General features: G+C 38.2%; 1 protein-coding gene across 2 annotated transcripts in view; it reads right to left on the bottom strand.

The window, feature by feature from the left end:
* The window catches only part of Pclo (piccolo presynaptic cytomatrix protein), a 288,549-nt gene that overhangs the window by 236,073 nt on the left and 25,493 nt on the right, over positions 1-26,983 (bottom strand). Inside the window, exons 4-5 of one of the 2 annotated variants that reach the window (XM_050139687.1) lie at positions 24,218-24,345; positions 22,885-24,133 (exon numbers count right to left, since the gene is read on the bottom strand). In XM_050139687.1, the coding sequence (XP_049995644.1) occupies positions 22,885-24,133; positions 24,218-24,345 (1,377 nt within the window). Of the gene's footprint in view, positions 1-22,884; positions 24,166-24,217; positions 24,346-26,983 lie in introns of both variants that reach the window. The other variant, XM_050139688.1, reaches the window with a different exon arrangement.

The following is a 26,983-nucleotide window of genomic DNA, read 5'->3' as shown; positions in this document are numbered from 1 at the left end:
GAATCAACTAAGCAGGCCTCACAGGGGTTCACAGATTCTGAAGCCACAATCATGGAGGCTGTATGACTCTGAACTTGGTCCTTTGCATATATCTAATGGTTATGAAGTTTGACATTTTTGTGGGACTCCTAGCCATGGGAGCTGGGGCTGTCTCTGATTCCTTTGCCTGCTCTTGAGGTCCTTTTCCTCGTATTGGATTGCCTTGTCCAGCCTTGATATGAAGGTCTGTGCCTAGTCTTATTGTAACATGCTATGTATGATATAAACATATCATACATGTTTGGTTGATATCCTTGGGAGGTCTGCTCTTTTCTGAAGGGAAATGGAGAAGGTGTATATCTAGAGGAGAGGGGAGGTGGTAGTAGTTGGGGACTAAGTGAAACAAATAATTAAATAAAATGATTAAAATTATAATCAACTAATAATTATAAAAATAATTAAAGATAAAACAATTTTTTTAAATTTAAATATATTTTGTTCATTTCTTCCCCTCCTTCAAGCTCCTCCAGATCCTCTCCTTCTCCCTACCGACCCAACTTTAAGTTCTTGCTCAAAAAACAAACCATAATCCAACGCAACAAAAAAAAATACATAAAACCTAGAAAACAAAATGCAACATATCCTAAAAAGAAAAAAAAGGAAAAATATAACCAAATAAAAACACACACATATGTACACACACACACACATGCACATGGATGCAAACTGTGGAATCCATTATTTTCAAGCAAACAATTCCAGTGATTTAACTATACATTTCATAGGAAGGCTACAAGTTTGAAATGAGAAGCATCAGTTAAAAAAACAGAGTGCTAAGCATCTTTCTGTCTCCGCTACTCAGAGTGTGAGGGGGAGGTCCCCCGTGGGGACCCACAGAAGTGGGTCTGTTCCACTTCATATTTGCCTGAGTGTATTTTGATAACCAGAGGAACTGGGGTGGAGCAGAAACATATGCAGAGATTTTTATAGTTTGTAGAGAGTGCCAATATTCTGCTCTCTCCCCGGCTCTGGTGGTATGGCCACCACTGCCTCCAGACTGCCCCAGGACTTGAGGAAGCAAAGGTGTGGTCTCATCTAAGCCACAGCTGTTACCGCTGCTGAGTGGTCAGGGCAATGAAAGAAGCATGGACACACAGCCTGGCCATGTTCCCCAGTTCTTGGCAGGACTGCCAAGAGGTGGAGAATGCAGATAGTTGCCCTAACCTAGCAGACAGCTGCGGAAGATAGCCTCGGGGAGCCACACACCTGAGAAAGCTAATGTAGTATGTAAAGCTGCTTTAAAGCCTTTTAGAAAGACAACATCTCCTATTATATTTGGATTTGTTCAGATACTGACTCCTCACAGACACAGGGACTAGCTGCCGCTGCTGCCTTACAGGGAAAGAGTTAAAGATGTTCTCTCCCAACAGAGAAATCAAGGCTATGACTCACTCACCTAATGAAGTTTCAGTGGTGGAAGACAGACCAGAGAGAGGCTTGCACAATTAATTTTATTTCCTAAAGTGCAAACTAGAAATCAAGTTAAGGGAGGAGAGACTAGATTTGGTTCATCGGATGCCTGTTGACTACAAGTCATAGGTCCACAGCAACTAGAGCTCACTTTGCTTATATATGGGAAACGTTTTTCTGGTCTTCTGGATATCTGTGCAGATATTTCTGCTATGACTGCCGGTCAATGGCCTCCAAGTGGCCTAAAATGGAGACTATTACACAGTTACAATCTCAAGATCCTGAGCAAAGTAGCAATGAGCTTTACTGGAGAGATGGAGAGGGTCATGAAAGAACTTGTTGGCTATACATTGTTCCTCAATTATCTATAAATTTGTGGGGCTGAGACATTATGACCCAAATAGGGGTATATTTATATCCCCCCCCCCCACAGTTATTGCTACTCAGATGTTCCAGCAAGGCTTGTTACCCAATCAAGAGCTGGGAAAAGAGAATGAGGGAAGGATTAATCCTATCATACCTAGCAAAAGACCTCCCGGGGCAGGATTAGAGTATTTTTAGGAGAGGTCATTGAAAAGCCTGCACCCCATGCAGTCCCAATTATTTGAAAGAGTGGCAAGCCTGTATGGGTCGATCAATAGCTTTGAGCAGAGAAGAAGATGCAGAAGTTCTCCTAATTCTGTGACTACAAGATTTAAGATAGGAAAGTGAGAATATTGAAAATGGTGTGGCTCTGCCTAAGTTTCTAGCCAGTCAAGCCTGTGGTCTCATTTGGCTGCAATGGCAGACACCTGGGAGCCTGTGCCACAGTTAAGCGTGCCAGCTGCTGCCACTGCTAGCCTGTGGTGGGACTACCGAACTGTGGAAAGCATGGTCTACCTCCCACTCAGGCACAGCAGGCAATGAGGGACCAGCGCCTCCCGGCTCCAGCGCTCCAGCAGGATGGTCAAGTTGCAGAGAGTGGAGCACACACCTCTGCTCCACCCCGCCAAGTGTAGGTGAAAATGCAAGTGAGCAAATTGAGCCTGTCAGCTACTGAGAGCTCTTATAGCTTGGATTAGAAAGATAGCTTGCAAACTTTAAATGATTTCAGAAGTTATTTGGGAGATATCCAGTGGCTATGGTCCTATTTACAGTTACTTACAGGAGACCTTGAGCCACTAAGTGAAATTCTTAAGGACAGCAATGACCCAAATTCCACTAGACACCCTACAGATACTTCTAGACAGGAACAGACTCATGTGAAATATGTAATACAGAAATCAGGTACAGTATATTAATGATGATTAACTTTGGAAGCATGTATATTTGCTACAAAACTTAATTGCTTTATCTCAGATTGAGTTTGCTCAGTGATCACAAGCTTTACATCATCAAAATGGTAAAAATTTAAGGAAAACAATTTGGACTAACAGGAGAGATTGCTTGTCAGATTGTTAAGCAATGTGATATATGCCCACAATCTTTACTTGTACCTCATCAGGAAGTAAATCCTCAAGGCCTGCTTCCTAATCATTTATGGCAAGTGGATATTACTCATATTGCAGAGTTTGGCAAATTAAGATATGTGCATGTGACAATCAATACATATTCAGATTTCTTAATGCAGACTGGAGAAGCCACTAAGCATGTGATAACTCATTGCTTAGAGTGTTTTTCATATATGGGAATCTTTAAAATTGTAAATATGGATAATGCATACAGAGATGTTAGTAAAGCATTTCAGCAATTTTGCTTCTAATGGAAAATTGAACATAAAATAGGCATTCCTTATAATCCTCAAGGACAAAGAATTGTGGAGCATGCCCATGGCTCCTTGAAAACTCAACTTCAAAAGATAAAAATGGGGAAAATATACCCTCAGTTACTACATAATGCCTTAAACCATGCCCTTTTTACTCCAAACTTCTTGAATGTGGTTACCCAGGAGCAATCTGCCACAGATAGATTTTGGCATGATGGCACCAGGGCTACCTTTGCTAAAGCAAAATGGAAACACTCTTACACTAAAGTATGGAAAGGACCCGACCATGTTTTATTATGGCGTTAAGGGTTTGTCTGTATGTTCTCACAGGAGGATGGTGAAACATTATGGCTTCTGGGACATCTGGTCCAGTGTGCCAGTCCTGATGATATCATAGTTGCTGGCACCCCCACAGAGTCAGAGTGAGACAGCTGAGCCTGAATTCCTGACCCTCTTATGTCACGATGCTGCACTCTGAGGAGGCAAGGAAGGTGGTGGTGATGGTTGGTGATTCCCACCTTCTTGGCGGACGTACTGCACCAACTTGCAGACCTTAGCAAGTTTCACTTACTTTAGACCTGGCCCCAAATGCTGACTGAATATTTGGTAGTTTATCTATACTATATCTTGGGACACAGAACTCATTTTTTGACAGTTTAGTGTTAATTGTTTGCTGAAATAAAGGAGCTAAGAACTGAGACCTTAGTCCCCTCTGGAGGAAAGAGACTTGTTAAAGCAATGGGACACTGATATGGAGGTAAAGAGTGACAGAAGCCCCTCTTCAGAGATGAGAGAGAATAGCATAAGAGTTTTTGTTGCCATTCAGAGACTGGACAGTTCAAACTTATCATTGAAAGTAAAAAACAGCAACAAATTGGACTATCTGAGAGAAAAAAAGACTCATAACTCACCCATCACAGAAACCTCTTTCTTTTGATTAAAACAGATTAAGAGAATTGTGATTCCACAAACTGGGTGTTTATTGTTAATTTCCATTCTAGAATTATGGTATTAACTCATTAACATTTGTAACTGATTCAGTTCACTATGAAGATGCTACTGATTAGAAAAAGGTTAGAGCTTATCTGAGAAAAATTTAACATGATAAGTTCCTAGATTTGATATGTTTAATCAGACAAATTTGGATTTTGATGTAGCTAAAAAAAACTGTTAAAGATAAAGATATTCCTAACCAATTTTAAAAGGCCATCCCATCTTGGTCATCCTCCAGTCCCTTATTAGGAGATATTGTAGCCATAGGAGCATGTATATCAAAAGCTTTATCTGCTTGCATACGATTATCCAGTTGCTGGTGAGCTCTCTTGACAGAAAGTTGGCTCAGAGGAGCACTGCACCTAGAGATGCACTCTTCTTGTTATTTACAGAGGATGGTAGTCAGTGATGGGGAAGACTTCTTTCCCTTCAGGAAACCTAAGGCAGGCTGTACCTGACGGAATGTGTGTAGCGATGGTGGGTAAATCTGGAAAGTGGAAGAATGGCACCCAAGCCGGGAAGAGCCATCTGTCCTGTGGCAGAAGCACAGGCTTTACTAAATGAATTAAAGAGAGAGGTACGTGTGGGGGTGTTGTGGGCTTCCGCAGCACCTGAAGAGCAGTGCTAAGCTACACTGTGTTTAGAATTTTCAAGATAACACAAGTCATAGTCATCAGACACTTCACAAAGTGCTACCCTTTTCTAGCTCACATTCAGCTACTCAATAAGGATAGCTGAGCTGATGTTGCTTGGTGTACTATGCAAAAAATATGAATAAGAACTTAGTACCCAATAACCAAGAATATTTAGAAACCCTTGTTTTGAGCAGATGATATTTTTTGCCCCATCTGATCTCTCTAGTTTGACAGTGAAATCCTAGCAAAGAATGTATTTTTTTTTCTTTGCTTATTTTTGGACTAAAGATTTGAAAACTTTTTCTTTCTAGAAAATTCAACCTTTAAATCTGAATTAGTAGTGGTCATTGTTTATGAGCAATAAATAAATAATAGTACATAGCTACCCCTCAAATTCACATATATTCACACCTATATCCCAAACCTATTAGAACTGAACTCTGTACCTTGGCATATAGACTAACCTAGTGTTCGCAACACTATTGATGTTCAATTGGCCTCATATAGCTCATTTGTGAATTTACTGAAAGTTTACCTTACTTATCTTTTTGTGTAAGTTAGTTGAGAAAAATATTTACATAAGAATATAATGGAGTTAGGCAAATAATGTTTTCTGTTCTTCATAGTTAATTTTCAAGTACTGTACCCAAGTAACAGATTCCTCTCTTCTGGTGTCATTGTTGTTTTCTAGTCCTTCCATTTTCCTTTATACAGCTTTAATAATAATATAATTCATCTTCATAGATATGTGACTTAGTACTTAGTATGAATAAAATATGTTGGCTCCAAGGATGATTATTTCAAAGATGTGTTTGCTACCTATGCAAATGATAGCTGCTCGTGGTATTAGCAATAACTCTCGATATTCTGGATAGCTAATGATACTGAGGCAAGTTGCTGATGACTGACCACTTTTCCTGAAAAAAATGGAAAATAATATTTTAATCTAAGATCTTTGCAATCTTCATAAAACAGTGTTTTCTCGTTTAACATTATATTATAAAATTCAACTTTTCCAAACAGCACTATTACAATTTTAAAAGTTGTAGATCACAGCATTAAAACTTCGAATGGCAATTTTGAAGATGAGTTAAAACTTCCAAATCTGGAGACAGACTATTGGAACTAAATTTTCTATACAGAGTGCTACATTAACTTGAGAAAGCAGCCACTCCTGTGGGCTCAGGTCCTTCTGTAGAATAGGGACGGTGATAATGCAGCTCAAAAGTCTGTACTTGCAGGGCTGCTACCTGACAGCCGAGAGAGCTTAGCAAATGCCGATGATAGATCGCATATCACATATATTACATGGTTCCATGCTTTCTTCTTGTGACTGTCTAATTCAGGAAATGTAGGTCTCCATAATTTTTTAATGGCTACTTTTCCTACTAAAGGAAATGTTGCAGTAAACACTAACTAGCTTTTCACCTGTTGAGTCTTTAGCTATGAAAGAATGGCAGATATTAATCAGATGGTCTTCATGTACATTTTAAAGAAAATATCTGTAGTTAACATAAAATGCAGTTACAAAGAGATAATTTTATCACCATTATAGCTGGCACTCAATCATTTGTTTCCCTTAAATATTTTTAAATTTTTCTTTAAAAATGCCCTTGCCAAAGATTCACTTCTCATTTCTTAATAACAAAAATTCTTTTTCTTAGGCAAAATGTCTGGTTTTCTGTGTTCTTTCCTTCCATGTTATAACACCCTGACTTTGACATCATTTCTATTCTGATAACATCCAAACCAAATAATTATCCTGAAAAATCTTTTGAGAACTAGACTTGAATAACACTACTCCCCCTAAACAGCAACTTCCCATCTTATTAGACATTTCTTCAGTCTTTCCCCCTACCCCAAGTCCTTCTAGATCCCACCTCCATACCCACACAACTCTTAAGAAAACAGATCACTTGAATTTATAACTGCTGACCCAGTATGCCTGGATGAAAACCATGGAGTCTCCCACATTTCCTATTCCCATCCACTCAGTCAACTGATGAACTTGGTCAAGTTCTTCTCTTCATCAGACGCAACTCTACAATCTAGTTTGCAATATAGTGTGGCTAATTTTATTAATTAATTCTCCCATTGAATATGAGTAGAACTCTAAACATTATAGGATATCATGTCAGAATTAAGTTACTAATTAGTTTACTTTTGTGTAAATCAACACAGTCATCTATTGATTAGATTAACTATAATCTGATGGATTTCATATGAGCAAAATGCTTCCTAATTGGCTCTGAGATGGAAAAAACATGAGGAAAAGAATTCCAGAAGCCCCAATCTGTAACTCAGTCCTACAACCAAAGCTACTGAGTTCGGATGGAAATTAGACTTTGATTCTTATCCAAAGTCTCTAATCATAGAACCCTCCCAATCTAGGCTTGATTTATGATCTACAAAATAGTGAGTGACTTCATGATGTTTGAAGCTGTTAAATTGGTAAAAATTTGTTTCACAGAAATAAAAAAACATAAACTTACAGGGAAATTAAATTATATTTAATTACTTACATTAAATATTAACATTTTAAGGATAAATTACTAATATTACAGTTAAAGTTGAAATGATTTCTTCAAGTTTTATGACATAAATGTATGGTATCTTCAGCAATAGTGTCTTACCCTCAGGTAATGGCTGGCAACCAAGAGCAATGGCGATAGCTTACACTATTTGGAGTGATCTCACAGACACACTGGGAACAACTAGTACTAACACGGAAGCCTCCTCCCTGCTAACTAGTCGTCATAGTGTGGAAGGTGCTATGCAGACTGTTGAAAGAGAAAAGTTATCAATGATCCCACCCAGATGCAAATTCTGCAGGTTACAATAAAAACTTTGCTGGCAAGATATGTTGAATGTTGCAATGATGCTTTGGAATAATCAATGATCTGATTGCACTTAAGGCTCTTTCAACAGGAGGGAACCAATGTCTGGTGCTGTGACCTTAGCAAAGAACTCATAGCTGGAGAGGCCATTAACCCTACAGGAAAACTTAAATTGTTTTGCTAAAATGATACTGTATCTCACTACATTCTAAATACTTATCTTTATACCCGTAAGTAGGTTCCCCATACTCCAGATGATCACTGTAAACCTACACAAACAAGGGTATCAAAACTGGATTCAGAGGGATAAATATAAGTAAGTTGGGAAGGGCATGGCAGAAGAGGGTCCAGGAGAATTTGGGGGTGTGGATATGATCAAAATAAATACCTCTGTAAATTTTCAAAAAATAAATTGTAAAACTGTAAAATATTCAAATGGCCTAATTGTTTATATGTGTAACTCAAATAATGCCTATCCAATCTGTTTACATTTCACTGAGACTAAAAATATACTTTCATTAGTCAATGTTCACTAGTTTATCTTCAGAACTGAAGCTAGATAAAACAGTTTTGACATGTCAGTATGATTTAGTAAAAAAATCGGTATAATAATAAAACCTTCAATCTGAAATTTTTAGAGGGTATTGACATGACTTGTTGACATGTCTGGAAAGAAAATAGGCACAAGAGCACGTCAGATATGGATTCAGCAATTCACTATTTCTCACATCAATGCATTCTTGTTTGTAATCTCTTGTCAGTTTTCTAAGGCTTTTCTAAGTATTCCATGATAAAATTTCTCCCATTAAACTCTTTTCAAATCCCTACAGATAACTTGCTCTTTTCATATGTAAAGAAAGCATTTATATTAATGACCCAATCATTGAGAAAAGTTCACCATCCAATAAAGACAGACATAGGGTTGACATCGGGAGGGAAGAAGCTTAGTAATGACTTTCCATTTACTCAAGGCCCATTTCTTTTTGCCACATTTTAAGGTAATCTGAAATAAGTTTACAAGCTCAGAGTAAATGTTCCCAACTTGGCATTTAACAACAAAACCTACTTTGTTAACCAGAACAACTCATCTCAAAAGTGACTCTTCAGTTAGGAAAAAAAAAATAATTTCAATCTTGGCTGTATAGAAAAGAGTGGATCTTGATGCCATATGTCTTCTAGACCTGGCAGCTTTGATTAACAAAGTTAGCAGTGATTTTGCTTTGTCAAGTGCCATAAACTACCTTTAAACATTAATCCACTGGCCAATTCTACAGGATAAGGAATGTGTACCAAAAAAAGAAATGGCTAAGCTAGGCTGCTTTTGAAACTCAGGCAATCAGGTACTACAGGTGCCAATGCAATACCTCTGCTACTTTGTTCTTATAACACCACTAAGACCACATCTCTTCCATGAAGCAGTGACATTATATAAGCCCCAGTCACAACAAAAGACTTGCTATTCTCAATGCACCCAAATTCAAAAGAAGGATCTATTTGAAGAAAGTTTTTGGTAAATACTATATGTATCTTTTCTTTTTGTCCTTTGAAATGCTAGGGAAATTAGATTGAAAAGTAGATGAAATATTTGCCTGAAGCTGGAGGCAAAGGAAAGAATCTTAGGAATATGAAAATGAGGTTTTCAACATTTAATAATTCTATTTGTCCAGTCAATGCTACTAGGGATTATACAAAAAGTATTTAGGTGATTCTATGCTTACAAACACACTCTGAAGTCATGGTTGATTGTATTTTCACTAATTCAAAAATGTTTATTGAGGGTCATTATATGTTCGAGCAACACACCACAATCCAAGGGGATCACATTGCCTTCCTGAAGATTCTCACAGAGCAGTGACTCACTCAACATAGTTCAAGAGGTCAATAAACAGAATCCAGTTTAAGTTCAAGATTATGAGTCTTTGACCATCATGCCATATTTTCTTAGAGTTGTTCATGAGAATTTAAACTATTCAGTACCACAGTAAAAGATGAAAAGGGAGCAGCAGAGGATGTGGAGGATAAGCTTCTGTGAGATGATAGAACATAGTCTGAGGAGGAGTTCTTTTCTCCTCATATACTGCGTATGTATAACAGCATTTTGAACAATGTTCCTTTATCTAATCAAGAAGTTTCCCTTCATCCATTTTGTTTCTGTTTAGAAACATTCACGGAGTCGGGCGGTGGTGGCGCACGCCTTTAATCCCAGCACTCGGGAGTTAGAGGCAGGCGGATCTCTGTGAGTTCGAGACTAGCCTGGTCTACAAGAGCTAGTTCCAAGAGAAACCCTGTCTCGAAAAACCAAAAAAAAAAAAAAGAAAAAAAAGAAACATTCACGGTTTTACTGCACTTGGGGTGATAACTAAAGAGAATCTGTTTTCGCAGGCTGGCAAACATATCAGAAATATATCTCTGCCTCAGCATCTCCCAATGAGTGTCTTCCAGAAAATGAATTCTGCCAAATAAAATTTCAAAATGTGATATTTTTGTTAAAATTAAAATATTTGGTTAAAAATATATCCTTCTTGCAAGACCGCAGATAGCAGTAAGTTGCATATGTGTATATAATCCATGTCCATACATTGGATTAAACTGGAAACATTTTCAAACTTCGTTAATTCTAGGAGTATGTTTGTTCGCATCTCCTGAGAGTACATCTCTATAAATTTCATTTTCCATAAAGACAAAAGTAGTGGTAATTTATTCTCCATGCATACTATCTGGTTCTATTTGTAATATCAATAAGCATGTGTACGTTGCAATTTGATTATCACAAGAACATTGGCTATGGGTGGCCTCGTACCTGATAAATGGGTTAAATTTTGAAATAGAGGATTTCTTTCAAAAGCAGTCTCAAAACATGATCATTTGTTTTCGTGACTCAGTTGACACTGCAGCCCTTCAGACTGCTGTAAGTCCATTATATGGGACTCAAACGTTACAAAATTTTACATGATCAATTTTGCATGAATGTGATTTTAGAAAGGGTATTGTTTTCTTAAACTCATGGATTGCATAACGTAGTTGAAATAACGAATATGTGAACATTAGAAGAAAACACAAACTTAGTAGCAGGCATTCTCTCTGTACAGCTGGCGTAAAGGCACACAATCAACAGGACGCTCTACCCAGCATTTCCTTGGGGTGTGGTTCTGCTAGAGCGCTCCTATGTTTGGCAAGCACAAAAGAAAAACTGCTTTTACTCTGGGCTGATGAAGGAAGTGTGATGTGATATGTCAAAAACATCTTTCCACACAGAAACTTACGACTATAAGTTTTCAATTTTAAAATAGTAAGCTAGAAATAACTGGAAAATATAAAAGTTATTTGAAAAACATTCAAAATGAATATAAATATAATTCCAGAAATTAAAAAGAAGACCTCTGCATTTCTTTTACCCTATTCTGCTTTGTTTGTTTATCATTATTTATCTTCATCATAATTACTATTTTATTATTATATTAGATTCTGATAGTATTCTCATGAGAGAAATAATGGGTGTGATTTAGGTGGGTGGGGAAGTGAGGAGGAGCTGGAGGGAGCTATGCAATTTGAAACCACAATCAGAATATATTGTAGGAAAAGAATCCATTTTCAATTTTAAAAAAGGATAATGTTTATAACCACCATTGGCCTATTACTTGCATCAACTACTAAGTTATTAATATTTAAGACAAGAATATTTTGTCATTACATTAGGTATATTTCTATAATGTGGCAAATAATTTCAATAATGCCCACAAGTGCGTGTCTATAATAAAGGCTACTAAATTGATTTCAAAGCACATATGTATGTGAGAATATACAGCCCATCCAATGAGGTAAGAGAATATACATTAAATCTTACAGTAAGTATTTTCTGCTAGAGGGGTGCATACTTGAATATGATACCATGAGCTTCACAAATTTTGATTCTTAATTTTGTTTATCACTTTCATAAAGCAAGGATTTTTAATGAAGATAAAATAAATGTAGAAAAATTTTAGTAGTGAATGTATAAAATATTTAGTACAGAATCAACTACTTTCCTTCAGGCACCAACACTTTACATATTTTCCATGACCCTAAATTTTTACCATTAACACTGAAAGCTGAAGTGGTTGGTTAAGAGCCAAACCCAAGAATAAGAGTGTTTATGAAACATACTCTGGGCTCAACGACTGATGCCAATCAAAGACGGCGTACTTTTCATCTGTCTTTAGGACTACAGTTCAGTCTTTAGCTTCATTTGAGTAGGGTTTGTAATATTAGATAGAAGTTCATAATAACGTCCTATATACTTTGCAGTATACATAAGCACTGCAAGACCCTGGCTTCTCATTACCCTGGCAATTTGTCAGGGTTATGTTCGCAGTAGGCAGCCATAAAGCCATCTCTATGGTAAAAACAGAACATTAGCTTGCTACTTGCATTAAAAGTGTGACTTTCACAAGCAGGATATTCCTCAAACTGACCAAAGCCCACTATGTTCACGCCAACATTCCAGCTCCACACCGCACCAGAGGGTGGGCAGGGGGGAGGATCAAACACAATTCTCCTGCGCTGTTGTGCCACGGTATCAGCATTCACACTCTGACCCGGGAACAAGGAAGGTATTTACAGCTGCAAGACGTACAAAGTCAAATTCCAGCCCAGGAAATACCCTATTACAGGACGCTTTGGCCAAGATTCATTTGCTACTTCATATATTTAAATACAAAAAGTGGTTTTATAAAAAAATAAGATACTCAAACTGTGAAACACTCTTAAAATTGGAACATGATCAGAAAATATTGTATGAAATAAAACTACTTTTGATAAAAAAAAGCTAAAGGATTTAGAAAAGGGAATTGATTTAATAAAAGTCTATTATATGATTAAAGTGCCTCCATGAATCAAGAATGAAAACAATGAGTTGTTTACCAAATGATCTGGAGTCAATCATTTGTATATTTGAATAAATGAAATTAAATGTTTCATCTTCCATGTACCTAAATTCATAAAAATCTAATACAAAGACTACAGATATTTATAAAGAAATACAAAAGACCACTTTTATAAACAAATACAAACAAACTGTTTTATAAAAATGTGTAGTCTGACAAATATTTTTAAGATGTAATTATATAAAATGAGAAAAGAATAAACAATATTAATAACAAATGTTATACAAGTAAAATATCATCTTAAGATATATTAACATAGAATCAGACTATGTGAAAGATACATAAATATTTTCCAAAACTAACATGGACATAAACAGACAGTTTAAAAACAAAGAAATATTAGTAGATGATAAACTCATGATATTGATATAACTTACAGGCAAAAATAGTAATATATATTTAGATAGATCCTAGATCACTGACTACTTTATTAAAAATATTACTTTTATTATTCTATTAATAAAGTTGTTAATGTAAGATGGATAACCATCAAGAAAATAAAACACTGAAAATATAATATCTTCAATATGCAGTAGTACTAGCATTCTATATTTCTAACATAATCTGTCTTTTAACAATGACCTCAAAGTTGACATATTTCACCCAAACGCTCTTGAAGTCCACAAACAGACTTATGAAACACTTAGAACAGAAGAGACAACAGAGAACATAAGTACCTAAAGTCCGATATGGTCACAGCATATAGTGTGGTTATTGTTATTAATTATTAGCAAGACCTAAGAACCCTGATCTTCAGATCAATTTAGACATTCATTATGTGTCTGTTAACAACGAGAGCACTGAAATCTCTCCATTCAATGGAGAATGCAGTAGCCACCAGCTATCTTGTATAATATAGTGATTCCTGGGAAAGGTAAATAGATTGCTTACAAGGAAAACAAGGAATATAAGGTGCACTTCTCATGTAGAGAGACAAGTACATCCTGCATGGAGGCAGATACAGTATATGTTTGCACAACTGCAGTTGGTCAATCAAAGACAATGTGAAGCAATATTTGCTGAAAAATTAATGAGTTTTATATTGTTCATACTACCCTTTGAGTTGACTAGTTTTATATCAATCTGTCATAGGCTAGAGTTTGGAAGAGAAAACTTCAGTTGATAAAAATGCACCCACTAGATTGAACTTTGGGTAAGTTTTTGGTGCAGGTACTTGATTGATGATTGGTGTGTGAGGGCCCAAATCACTGTGGCTGGTGCCATCCCTGGACTAGTGGTACTGGGTTTTATAAGAAAGCAGGATGAGCAAGCCATGGAAGCAAGTCATTAAGTGGCACTCCTCCATTCCCTCTGCATCCGCTCCTGTCTCCAGGTTCCGGCTACAGTCTCTGCTTCCTGGTTCCTGCCTTGAGTTCCCTGTCCTGACTTCCCTCGATGAGAGACTGCAATATGGTAAATATGATAAACCTGGAAGTATGAGATGAAATAAACTCTCCAAGTTATTTTTGGTCATGGTGTTTTATCACAGCAGCAGAAACCACAGCTAAGACATGCTTTAAAATTCAGTATTATTTTATAGTTAAAATACAACCTAACTTGAGCCAGCCACTTGGTGTTCATAAGTACGGTGACTATTATATCTGATGGTTCATCTCTAGCAAAACAGAAACACACATTCAAAACTGGCTAAAATATTACACAGATACTGTGGAGAATAAGGTTACGATTGCAATGACTCATAACTACTGTGTTATAGTACATACATACATTATATCATTATATAGTATATAAAATGACTATTTTATATATATTATATATTATATATTATGTATTATGTATTATGTATTATGTATTATGTATTATGTATTATGTATTATGTATTATGTATTATGTATTATGTATTATGTATTATGTATTATGTATTATGTATTATGTATTATGTATTATGTATTATGTATTGTAGGGCACTTCTATGATATTCACTGACATAAATAAATTTCTTGCAATTTTAACAAATATACATCTTACTCTCAGATGATATGAAAGAAGAGCCACCATTTTATCATCTTGTCAAATATCAGTGCTCATTGCTTACCTGGAAAGATAAATCCTACAGTGCACTGCATAGTTTTATGTCAAATTGATTTAAACTGGTCATTAGAAAGGAGAGAGCCTCAATTGAGAAAATGCCTCCATAAGACAGACCTCTAGGCAAAGCTGTAGGGCATTGTCTTAATTAGTGATTGTGGAAGTCCCAGCCCATGGCAGGTGGTGCTTTCCCTGGGCTAATGGTCCTGGGTTTCATAAGAAAGCAGACTGAGCAAGACAGAGGGAGTAAGTCAGTAAGCATCACCTCATCAGCTCCTGCATCCAGGATCCTGCCTTGTTTGAGTTCCTGTCATTATTTCCTTCAGGAGTGAACAGCAATATGAAAGTGTAAGCCAAATAAAAACTGTCCTTCACAACGTGCTTTTCATCATGGTGTTTGATGGTAGCAACAGAAACTTGACTAAGACACACAGTGATGCTGATGTCTATGTTTCTGACTCCCCCAAACCACTTCATCCTTATAAACAAGCCATGCAACACAGACACATTGTTCCGTGGAAAACAATGCTTTTTTTCTTATATCCCCATATTTACAAAGTTGTAGGAGTTAAATTCTAGAAATTACCAAATGAAGTATGAGCAAGAGAGTGTAGAACAAGTGGTATTTGTTCTCTAGTTCCATTGGGTTATTTAAACAAATATAGTAAAGACAGTATTGACTTGGCTCCTAAAGTAAATCTTTGTTGTTTAATAACTCTGTCTCTCATTCTCAGTTTAATTCCTAAAATGGGCTTAAATTATCACATAAAGCTATGGAAGAAAAGTGTGTAGCCCAATGTATTTTGCATTAGAATACTTGCTTTATGAAAGTAATGAGATGAGGAAACAGCTGATATCAGGTTCATTTCAAACATTGTCTACACAAAATTTTCAATGAAACACAGTCACACTTATCCTACATCTGAAATTTAAAATAAAAGTATAAAAAAGAAATACTAATCAAGACCAACATTTTTGTAACATTTTTTAGACTTCCAGATGAATAGCTACTGTTTTAAACAATAGTCAAAGTTCAGAGAGTCTATGTGAAAAAGAAATCCCTGTGAACTATAGTTCTGCATTCTCTTTTATAATAATTCATTATTTTATTTGTGTGCAATTGAAATGATGAAAAAGAAAGCTGTTTAATAAGTTGTCAAATAATAAGTTATTCCGGATTAAGCCAAAAAGAAATTTCATGCACGAGTGGAGGAGATGAATGGAGGAGGTGAGCAGTGGAGGTGAGTGGAGGAGGTGAGGAGAGGAGGTGAGTGGAGGAGGTGAGCGGAGGAGGTGAGCGGAGGAGGTGAGCGGAGGAGGTGAGCAGAGGAGGTGTGTGGAGGAGGTGTGTGGAGGAGGTGAGTGGAGAAGGTGAGTGGAGGAGGTGAGGTGGAGCTGCTACCTGCTTTCAGATCTTCCAAGGGAATTTGATACACTGTGATCTTTGTTCTTTATTTACTACAAGCAAATTTTCCTTATGAAACATTCAAAATATAAATCTTATGTACAAAATTCTGCTTGTTTAGAATAAAATGATAACCTAAATCCCTAATAAAAGCGTAATATCTACAGTGAAGTATAAACCCACAGAATTAGTTCAGATTTCTTCATCTAGAGAACACTAAAGGTGTTAAATGACTTATATGGTCACTGAGGTATGTAGCTACCCTATAGAATCCATCCAAAATGAGGACTGTGAGGAAACATTAATTCCTTAAAAATTGAGCAAAACTCCTCAATTTTAAATCTGTATTTGACTATTGAAAATAAATATCATTCAAGAAAGAAAACAAATTTATCTTGAAATTGAATAACTTTATCATTATAACCACATTATAAATGTTGTTATAAAAGTTGCACTAGAGATCTCTGTCAGAAAGGTCAGAAATGCCCAGCCAGACTACAGAGTTCTACCACGTGCTTCCTCTGGAACTGATTATTAGTAGAGACCTCTATTCATAATTGATCTGGGATCATTTAGCTTTTAATTTTTGTGCACACTTGCACCAATAGACATACTTTAAAACAGTTTTTAGTGCTGCATATGCTTTTTACAGTATTAAGTAATGTTGGTGAATGTGGATGAAAGATATTATGCATTGCTAAACTAATGTGTTTCGTCTTTTCTAGACCAGCTGTAAGTGATGCAGAATGCAGAAGCCACCTCAGCTAAAGAGAAAGAACTGAGAGGATCACCATCTACCGCTGGGTCTTAATCAGCTCAAAAGGCTCATTTGTTGCCTAGTGACAAATATATGCTAGCTATTTCTACACCATTTAGGCCATGCAAAATCAGCTTGCTAAGAAAGCAAAATCATGACTCTAGGACTTCATTCAGCATGAAGAAATACATTTCATGTTGTCTTATTTTCATGATAAAAAGTTACTTCAGAAAAGAGAGGCAAAAAAAAACAACAAAAACAAATACCCACAAAAAGGACAGTTTGGCATCTTTTGCATTTGAACTAAATGAGAAGTACTAAAATTTAGAAGGGAAAGCCATTGCCAGCCTAGACTGTTTTGCTCAGTATCTTTCCAGATTGGTTCATTGCAGCTCTTTTTTGGAAGATATTCTGCAAATTTTAAAACTTCATCCAAGATAAACCACATTTTGCTTGGACAAAAATTAAGACTTTAGAACCGTGCTTTGCTACTAGAGGTTAACAGATTATAGCACCATTTATGCAAACTGGACGTTATACAGTTAAACAGTAAAGTTCAGGCTAGACACTAGATGTACCCTAGGGTCCACCAGAAGGAAGACTTTGGCATTCCCGGGGACCAGCGAGGGATGACGTGCAAAAGGGTCAGGAAGCAGCCTTAGGACAGTTGTACTTGGGAAGGGGTGGACAGGTGGGATACTTTTGGCTGCTCCCAATACAAATCTAAAATGGCTGTCTTTTCACTGCCAGAGAAAGGAGAAGAAAAAAAAAAGTATGACGAGAAGGCAGTATGGAACAGCAAGGAAAGCATCTGTCTCCGTCACGGGGATAAGAGAGACAGAGACTTGGTGCATAGTTATATATGCTAGAAAATAAATAGAAAACTCTGACTCTATCCAAAGGAACATCATTTCTTTGTTCTTAAGGAATAAGTGTGAATATTTTGAGAATATTCCTTCTGAACTAATAGTACAGTAACACCGAATCACAAGAAAAATATACCACAAACAGAGCTTAAAAACATAGAGACTAGCCGGGCGATGGTGGCACACGCCTTTAATCCCAGCACTCGGGAGGCTGAGGCAGGCGGATCTCTGTGAGTTCGAGACCAGCCTGGTCTACAGAGCTAGTTCCAGGACAGGCTCCAAAGCCACAGAGAAACCCTGTCTCGAAAAACCAAAAAAAAAAAAAAAAACATAGAGACTAAATGAAGATTAGAAGTACATGCTTTCCTGCTGTGGGACAATGGTTTTATACCCCGTAAAGACCTGTCAGTTATATTGGTTTAATAAAATGCTGATTGCCAGTAGCTAGGCAGGACCTATAGGTGGGGCGACTAGAACAGGAGAATTCTGGGAAGAGAAAAGGCTCAGTCTACAGTCATCACCCAGACAAGGAGGACACAAGATTAGAATGCCTCACTGATAAAAGGCACCAAGCCGCATGGCTAATACAGACAAGAATTATCGGTTAATGTAAGATGTAAGAATTAGTTAATTAGAAAACCTGAGCTAATAGGCCAATCAGTTTCTAATTAATATAGGCCTCTGTGTGTTTCTTTGGGACTGAATGGCTGCGGGACCGGGTGGGACAGAAACCCTCTGTCAACACTTTCCCAATTGAAAAACAAACAAACAAAATGATTTAGTAGTAACAGTGGGCTCATGCTGTAAATTAAGCCTAAATAGAACTATTTGGACACATATAAATCTGCCTAATAGAATACATGTACATATGTGCTGGATGTATATCTGTAAAGGCATACAGACAAGTAGATACAGTGTATCATCAACCTTTTCAGCTAGCTCATCTGGCATTCCTCTAAAGCTTTGGAAGCAATAATAACACGAATATTTGAACATAAAATAAAAGAACTAACTTTCATTCACTTCGTTAATATTGGACTAGCCAGTAGATTATACCCACAGCAGAGGAAAGGCCTTATACCAACTGAATGAATTCTTTACCATAGTCATGGGCAAGAATACTAGTCATTTTGCTATATCAAAATCTCCTCTCCCCTGCAACCCAGCCTTCTAAACGCAAGGAAATGGCTGCAGAGCACAATTATGTGAAGAATAATCGCTACCTTATATCCTGCTGGGCCATATTTAAAATAGGCTCTCACTTAAACTATCTAAAAACTTTAGACAACTTACACCTTAAACCTATCCAAAATTAAAGTTCCACACAGGCTGGCTAATTCTGCAGTCTATTCAAATGATTTCCTTTCCAAACTCTGACCTTCAAGGCATGATTAACCAACACCCAGACTACCAGAGATTGCCCAGGAAGAGTTCCCGACTCTGTGCTCAAGGATTTCTCAGGCCACTACTGCAAACTCTGACAGAATGTTAATAATCCTGATAGGTTAAATGTGGTAAATGCACATCAGTACATAAACAAATAGTGTTGGTGTGTATATAAACACATATATGCAGCGCTGTATGTGTGTTATAAGGCACAATCCTTCTCTTACTCTATATGCATGTTTGCGTTAAGAAAATATAGAAATTACAGCTTTGTTTTCAGTAGTGCTCTTTTGCTTTACAGCTATTTCAATAAACGCATTGTGTTGACACCATAAGGCTCCTCATTAAAGGGTACAATTTTTTAACAGCTTAGATAAATGCAGCTGTACTAGGAAAACAAAAATTACACTGTGGATGAATGCACACACACACACACACATACACACAAATGCTCTTCTAAAACTATGAGGAAATTAAATTTTGCTTTGTGTTTTACATTTATACTGGAGTTAATTTGCGGGCAATAAGAACAGTTAACACTCGCAAAGGGCTGAGGAAACAATATGTATCTGCCTTGAAAGATGAATGTTAATTAGCAAGGCTCATCACAGCTGAGAAAACAAACCTGCTGAATCCTGCAGTGAAGGTGCCTTCACATGGTGCTAGCAAAGTCATGGCAACCTCCTGTGCTTTCAGAGTGAGCAAAACGTTCTATGCTTGTTTATTAAAGAATTGGATAGTATTTCTAGGTCCATCCATTTACCCGTGTTTGAAGAAAAGTTGGAAGGGGGGGGGGGTACCTGAACCTGGAAGAGGCTGAGGGAGGAAATGGAAAAGGGAAAGTGAGGTAATTTTATTTTAATTAAAATTTATTTTAAAAAAATCGGAGCCCAAATAATAAGACCAACTCTAAGGATTCTCTGACATGTCTCATCCAAACCTCTTCAGCTCTGCCTGATTGACTCACGAGATCAGACACAGCGGACTGAAAGCGCCCTTCAGTAGATTTGATTTGTGTAAAAGTGATGGACACATCTATCATTCTGCATGAAACTCAAAACCAAATGGACCAAAGACCTCAACATTAATCCAGATCCACTGAACCTGATAGAATTGAAAGTGAGAAATTGCCTTGAATTTGGGACAGGAGACCACTTCCTAAATATAATACCAGTAGCACAGACACCAAGATCAACACTTAATAAATGAGACCTCATGAAATTGAAAAACTTCTGTAAGGCAAACGACACCATCATAGGACAAATCAGTACCCTCAGGATGGTAGAAGTTTTTCATCAACCGCACATCTGACAAAGGGCTGATTTCCAAAATAAAGAATTCAAGAAACTAGATGTCAAAATACCAAACAATCCAATTAAAAATGGGGTACAGATCCTAATAGAAAATTCTCAAAAGAGGAATCTCAAATGGACAAGAAACACTTAAAAAAATACTCACCATCCTTAGTCATCAGGGAAATGCAAATCAAAAAGACTCTGAGATTCCATCTTACACTTGTCAGAATGGCTAAGATCAAAATCACAAGTGACAGCTAATGCCAGAGAGGCTGTGGAGCAAAGAGAACACTTCTCCATTGCTGGTACGAGTGAAAACTTGTACAGCCATTTTGGAAATCAGTAAGACAGTTTCTCAGAAAAGTAGGAATCAATCTACCACAAGACCCAGCAATACTATTCTTGGACTTATACCCAAAGGATGCCCAGTCCTACCACAAGGTACTTGCTCAACTATGTTCATAGCAGCTTTATTCATAATAGCCAGAACCTGGAAAAACCTAGATGTCCCTCAACCAAGGAATGGATAAAGAAAATGCCAGGCTAGGGAGATGGCTCAGAGGTTAAGAGCATTGGCTGCTCTTCCATAAGTCCTGAGTTCAATTCTCAGCAACCACATGGTGTCTCACAACCATCTGTAATGAGATCTGGTGCCCTATTCTGGCGTGCACACAATTAATGCAAGCAGAACAGTATACATAATAAAAAGTAAATCTTTAAAAAAAGAAATGTGTACATTTATACAAAGGAATATTACACAGCTGTTAAAATCAATGACATCATGAAATTTGCAGGCAAATGGGTACAACAGAAAAACCATCCTGAGTGTGGTAGGCAAGACTCAGAAGGACAAACATGGTATGTACTCACTCCTAAGTGGATATTATCTGTAAAATAAAGCATCACTATGTTACAATCCACAGACCCAGAGAGACCAATTATCAAGAAGGGTTGGGGGGAGGAGGGGTGGAAGCCCGGATCTCACTGGGAAGGGGAAATAGAAGAGATTTCATGAGTGGATCGAGGGCAGGTGGGGGTGTAAACAAGATGTGCGAGTAGTCAGGGACCAGGTTGGAGAATGGATGGATGGATGGGGAAAGTACTGAACGAGACTACCGGAAACGGGGGATTTCAGAGTCAGGTAAAAGCCTGCTGTAGGGGCATCTCAAGATGACCCCAGGTTCTGTCTCTGTGTTTTTATTAATCGTGCCTCAGTTCACGGAGACTGGAGCCTGCATGGGACTGACCTAGGCCCTCTGAACATATGTGACAGGTGTGTAGCTTCATCTTCTTATGGGGATCCTAACAGTGGGAGCAGAGACTGTCTTTTGCCTCTGTTTCTGGTTTGGAACCCTTTCCTCCTACTTAGTCCAGCCTTGATGAAAGAGGAGGTGCCTAGTCTCACTGCAACTTGATTTACCATGGCTGGTTGGTATACAGTGGAGGTCTGCCCTTTTCTGAAGAGGAGGAATGGATAGTGTTGGGTAGGTTGGTGGGAAGGACCAGGAGGAAAGGACGAAATTGTAGCCAGGAAGTAAAATAATTAATTGAATAAATAAATGTAAAAAAATATAATAAAAATGATATAAGGTGATGGACAGTTATTTTAATTTTTGAAATATTTATTAAGGCAATGCTTTATTTATCTAACATAGTAATGATCATTTAACCCGTGAGTGACCTACAGCCAAAGATTCTAATATTGCCTTAGCATAATACCAGTTCTTATCCACTCAGTTCTTTTTCAGCTATATGATCATGTAGAGAGTCACCAACTGCATTTTGGTTATTTACGTTGTAGAGAGAATGTTCTGGACATCAACTCATTAGAGTGTCTTCTCACTAGTCACAGAGGACATTGGCCTTCCACAGCTCCCAGAAATGTACTCTATTATCTCAGCAGACGGCACCACCAACAGACATAGAGAAAATTTAAACAACCACACGAGAACTACTGACCTTACTAGACAGTATCCTTAACTGACACCAAGGTTTTAACAGTGTTTGATTATACTGTATATGAATCTAATCAACTAAAGTTCTGTTTGAAAATGCATTAAAGGCCATAGCGTGACAGCACCCCAGAGGCTCAAGCAAGGATGGTGGGTTCCAAGCCAGCCTGGCCTGAACAGCAAGATCCCGAGATCAAAGGAAGGCAAGACGAATTTCAGCAATGCGCCGCATTAAAGACAAGAGATGGGTTGTAGGAAACGACAACTATGCATTACAATTTTTTTCTGGACTTCCCATATGGAAATGGAAGAGCCTTGGCATGGGTTCTAACACGTAAAATACTGAGGTCACTATCATTTTAATTTTCTAGCACATCTCATCTCTTACGTTTTGTGCAATAACCCATAAAAGCACAGAGATCAAAAACTCATAACAGTGTGGATGGAGGTGATTTTAACCTCTTCCAAGCCATCAATATTTATTTCTCTTTTTTTCAGTAGAAACATACTTCATTGCTCAGAAATTTGGGTTCCCAACTATTCAGAACAAACTGACACATATTCTCATTCATATGTAATATAGGTGTTGCTTACCTCCGTCAAGTGGGGCATTGGGTTAAATCCACAGAGATTGCACACTTGACTCTTGCACTCTGTACAAGTGTTGAAGTTGGGAGGATCCTGAGAGCCTATGTTGAGTTCAGTTTTGCAGAGCGGACAGGTTGGCTCCGATTTGGTGGTCTTGTCAGGCTCAGCAGGTGGAGGTTTGCTGACCTTACTGGGTGGGGGCTTCTTGTCTTTTTCTAGCCTCTTTGCTGCTGGAGCTTGCTCAGGTTTGGACTCTAAGCTCTCAGCGGCCGGAGCCTTTGTTTCCTTCTTCCCAGGTGGCACCTTGGCAGGTGCTGGTGGGAGCTGACCTGTGGGTTTAGGAGCTGCAGGGGTCTGTGATGGAGTCGGGGCTTGCTTCGTTGGGGCTGCCGGCCCAGTCTGTGGATGAGGTCCGGGCTGGCCTGCTGTGGAAATTAAGTTTGATGCTTGGCTAAAGATGGATGCTCCAAACCCGAACAGCTTCCCTGTCACAGTTTCTTGAGGAGTTGTGGGTTGTGATTTGGGGGCGTCGGTGATACTACCCAGATTCAAACTGAACCGCCTTGGTTGCTCCTGAGGCTTTAGGGGCTGGTGAGATGGGGGTGCAGCTTGACTAGGGGTAGGTCGTGGGCCAGAGGGTGTCGGTGACCCTTTTGGCACTGGCTTGGCATCTGGTTTAGGACTCATCCTCGTTTGTGCTTTCTTAGGCTCTTCCTTTCTGGGAATTGGATCAACGTGTTTTGGATCCTTGCTCTCAGAACTGGGCCCCGGATGTGAAAGAATTTTTGAGTCTGATGCAGGCCTAGGCATGGCTCTAGAATCAGATGGGGTGGTTTTTTCTCCTGTTGGTGGGAAACTGTGGGAAGGTTTGGCAGAGTCCGTTTTCAAAGGAGGGGCTGTTTGCACTTGAGCCTGTGGCTGCACCTGAGAGCTCGGAACATCGGGCCTTGTTGTTGCCACCGCTGAAGATTGAACATCAGCGCGCGGCTCTGCCGTCTTGGGCTGCTTTGGTTTAACATCTGCAACAGGTGCCTTGGCTTGTTCAGGTAGGGGTGCAGAAGGCTCCTTGGGAGGGGCTGGCTCAGGTAAGGCCTCTGCCGCTGGAGGCTTTGGGGTTGTAGCTGGGGTAGGTCCGTGAAGGGTTGGCTGCTTCACCAGCGGCGGTGGCTTTTTCGACTCAGGCGCTTTGGGGCCGTCCTGTTTGGGTGGAGGTTCCTTCTTGGGGGAAGCAGGCTGTGATGGTGCCGGTGGCTTGCTGGCTGCGGCTGCAGGAGGTACAGAGGCAGCCTTCGGTGGAGGTTCCTTCTTGGGGGAAGCAGGCTCTGATGGTACTGGTGGCTTGCTGGCCGCGGCTGCAGGAGGTACAGAGGCAGCCTTAGGGCTGGGCTTGGGTGAGGACGGAATTGGAGCCAGTTCACCTCCCAGAGCTCGTTGCATCTGACAGTTTAAACAGAGCCATTCTTTGATCTGCAAATAACATACAAGCATCGTCACTAAGATAACACTGCAAAAACCACAAACGTTTTCATAGCATGCATGTTGCCATTTTTAACTCATTATTCCAAAGATCAAATGTAGTCGTTTTCATCAAACATGCAAAGTTTCACTTTATGGAAGATAACGAAGCGCAGAGACTAAAGCACGCTATGTTTTAGGGGAAGTAAACAGGGAAACAGCATGATTTTACTCTGTTCTGCCTCCAGTGCACATCGTGGCTTTCCTCACGCACGATTTGCTCAGATAGGTTAGTTCCAGAAATAGAAAGTAATACGTAATAAAAAAAAACCCATGCATTTTAACTTCTTAGAGTCCATTAATATATGATGACATGTATTTTTCTGCTCCTGGCTCATCACCAGGTTTTAGTTACACAAGCCCGAGGAGGCTCGTCAACTTATGAAACATTGCTGATTTGTTAAGGTAGAGCATCTTCTACTTCAAGTCAACATGGTCCCACAGGGGGAAAATAAAATTAACCAAGCTAAGCTGGAAAGAGACTTCTAGGGGCAACTCTTTGATTATCATAAATAGCATGATTTAGCAAAGAAAATGTTGATTCCCTGTAAACTGTATCAAGATATTTAAGGTACTGTTTCAAATAGTAGATAATAAATATGAGTGTGTTTAAACTAGAGAAGGGGGAGAGAGCAAGAGGAACGTACATAGGTGAGAGATACACGTATGTATACACATGCACAATTACGCCCGTATTTCATATGTTGTTGACTGGGAACACATGTGGAGTTTAATATAGCAAATTATAAGATAATTAAAAGGGTGACTATTTAACATTTTGTATGATCCCAAAAATACTTACCACAGTCTATTTTAAGTATTATCAGAAAAAATATAATTTTGATTTCTGTCATTATCTAATCCTGTCCATCCAGAGTAACCAGTACTAACAGTTTGGAAACAAACTCTATACATAATGCATCATGATGAGGAAAAGTATATAAACCATAGGTATTGGGAAAATGCCAGGCAGTACAAAATGGTCAAGTTGGCTGGTCAAGCAACAGATTCTTTATTTTCAAGTAATTGTCTTTTGGAATAAAATTTAATTAATCTTTCCTAAGATTATAAAGGTACTTTTTCTTCTTTGCTTTGATTTATTTTTGAGACAAGGCATTACTGCATAATCTACCTGCCTCAGTCTTCTGAGTACTGGGATTATAGGTGTGTGCAAATAAAATTGTTTCAACCCATAAACAGCAAACGTAAGACCGGACAACTCTAAAATGTCATATTTCCATTTTAAATATTAGATTAAAAATTAAAACCATCTACAGTAAGTAGCTATGTATTCCTTAAGTTTGTCTTCAATATAAGTGTCAGACACTTCTGTACGCATGTGTTTACCATTAACTTTAATTTTTTTAAAAAATATTGTCTCGGGTAGGCCAAACCTGCCTCAGACTGGCTGCACTGCTGAGGAGCCCCTTGAACCTCTGATTGGCTGTGGATTAGATGCAGGAGTGTGAACCCAGGGCCCACACATGCTAGGTCAGCTCTGTGCAAACAGCTACACCTGCAGCTGTTCTGCATCTATAGCTTTCATGTGTTGGAAGCATTTCAAAGAGTAAATGACTTTTGTTCAACAATGCTTGAAATCATAGAGTAACCAAGTAGTGGCTGCTTCTGTAAATACTTTGGTGAAGTTACTCTGAGGTATAGAGGAACTTTCACGCCACTTCCACGCCTTTTTGATGAAGAAAGAGCTCTGTGTATAAGTAGATTCCCACCATCCAGACTGCCAATTGTAAATGTCCTACTATTTACTTTTTCTGGTGTATTTTTCCAAATCCTGACATAATTGGCCAAATAAAAGAAGAACATATAATTAGATCCCTAAATCTTTGTAAGTATAGTGTATCCAATTTTCCACTGTCCTACAAAATATCTAAGTACATGGTGTGTATCTGAGTTAATAAATGTAACTTACAAATTTCTAGAGCAAATTCTTATTATGACCACGCCGTTTTATCATTATTATTAGTTTTTTTTTTTATTTTTTCAAGACAGGGTTTCTCCGTAGTTTTTGGTTCCTGTCCTGGAACTAGCTCTTGTAGACCAGGCTGGCCTCGAACTCACAGAGGTCTGCCTACCTCTGCCTCCCGAGTGCTGAGATTAAAGGCGTGCGCCACCACCACCCGGCCCGTTTTATTATTTTTAACAGTTGTTATAGCCAACATAGATATAAAATTTTATCACTATTCATTCCTTCACTCAACTGTTTATTGAGGGCTCTGAATACTGCACAGGCCTCTGAAGGAAAGATCCAGAGTTCCCCACCTCCTGGCAGCTACAATACAGTGAAAAGTTAGAAGATACATGTTAAAGCATAATGCAACATTAAAATTTTAGCTATACAAAAAAGTATTTGAAAATGTTATGTTGTTTCCTTCTTTCATATTTGTTTCAGCCTCAGGTTTCTATTGGTAAAATATTTTTGAGGAGACAAATTTGAACTTCTGAGTAAAACTGTAAGTTCCTTCTGCCCATCATTGGTCTTTAAGTACACCTTTGGCCAACTTCAAAATTAATATAATACAACAACATATATGTGTGTGTGTGTGTGCATGTGTGTGTTATGTTATATATA

Source organism: Alexandromys fortis, unplaced genomic scaffold, assembly GCF_014885135.2.
Source record: "Alexandromys fortis isolate MF-2015 unplaced genomic scaffold, M_Fortis_MF-2015_v1.1 scaffold_38, whole genome shotgun sequence".
NCBI classification, from domain to species: Eukaryota; Metazoa; Chordata; class Mammalia; order Rodentia; family Cricetidae; genus Alexandromys; species Alexandromys fortis.
Note: the sequence above shows the minus strand (reverse complement) of the source record. Positions and strands in the feature narration are given on the sequence as shown.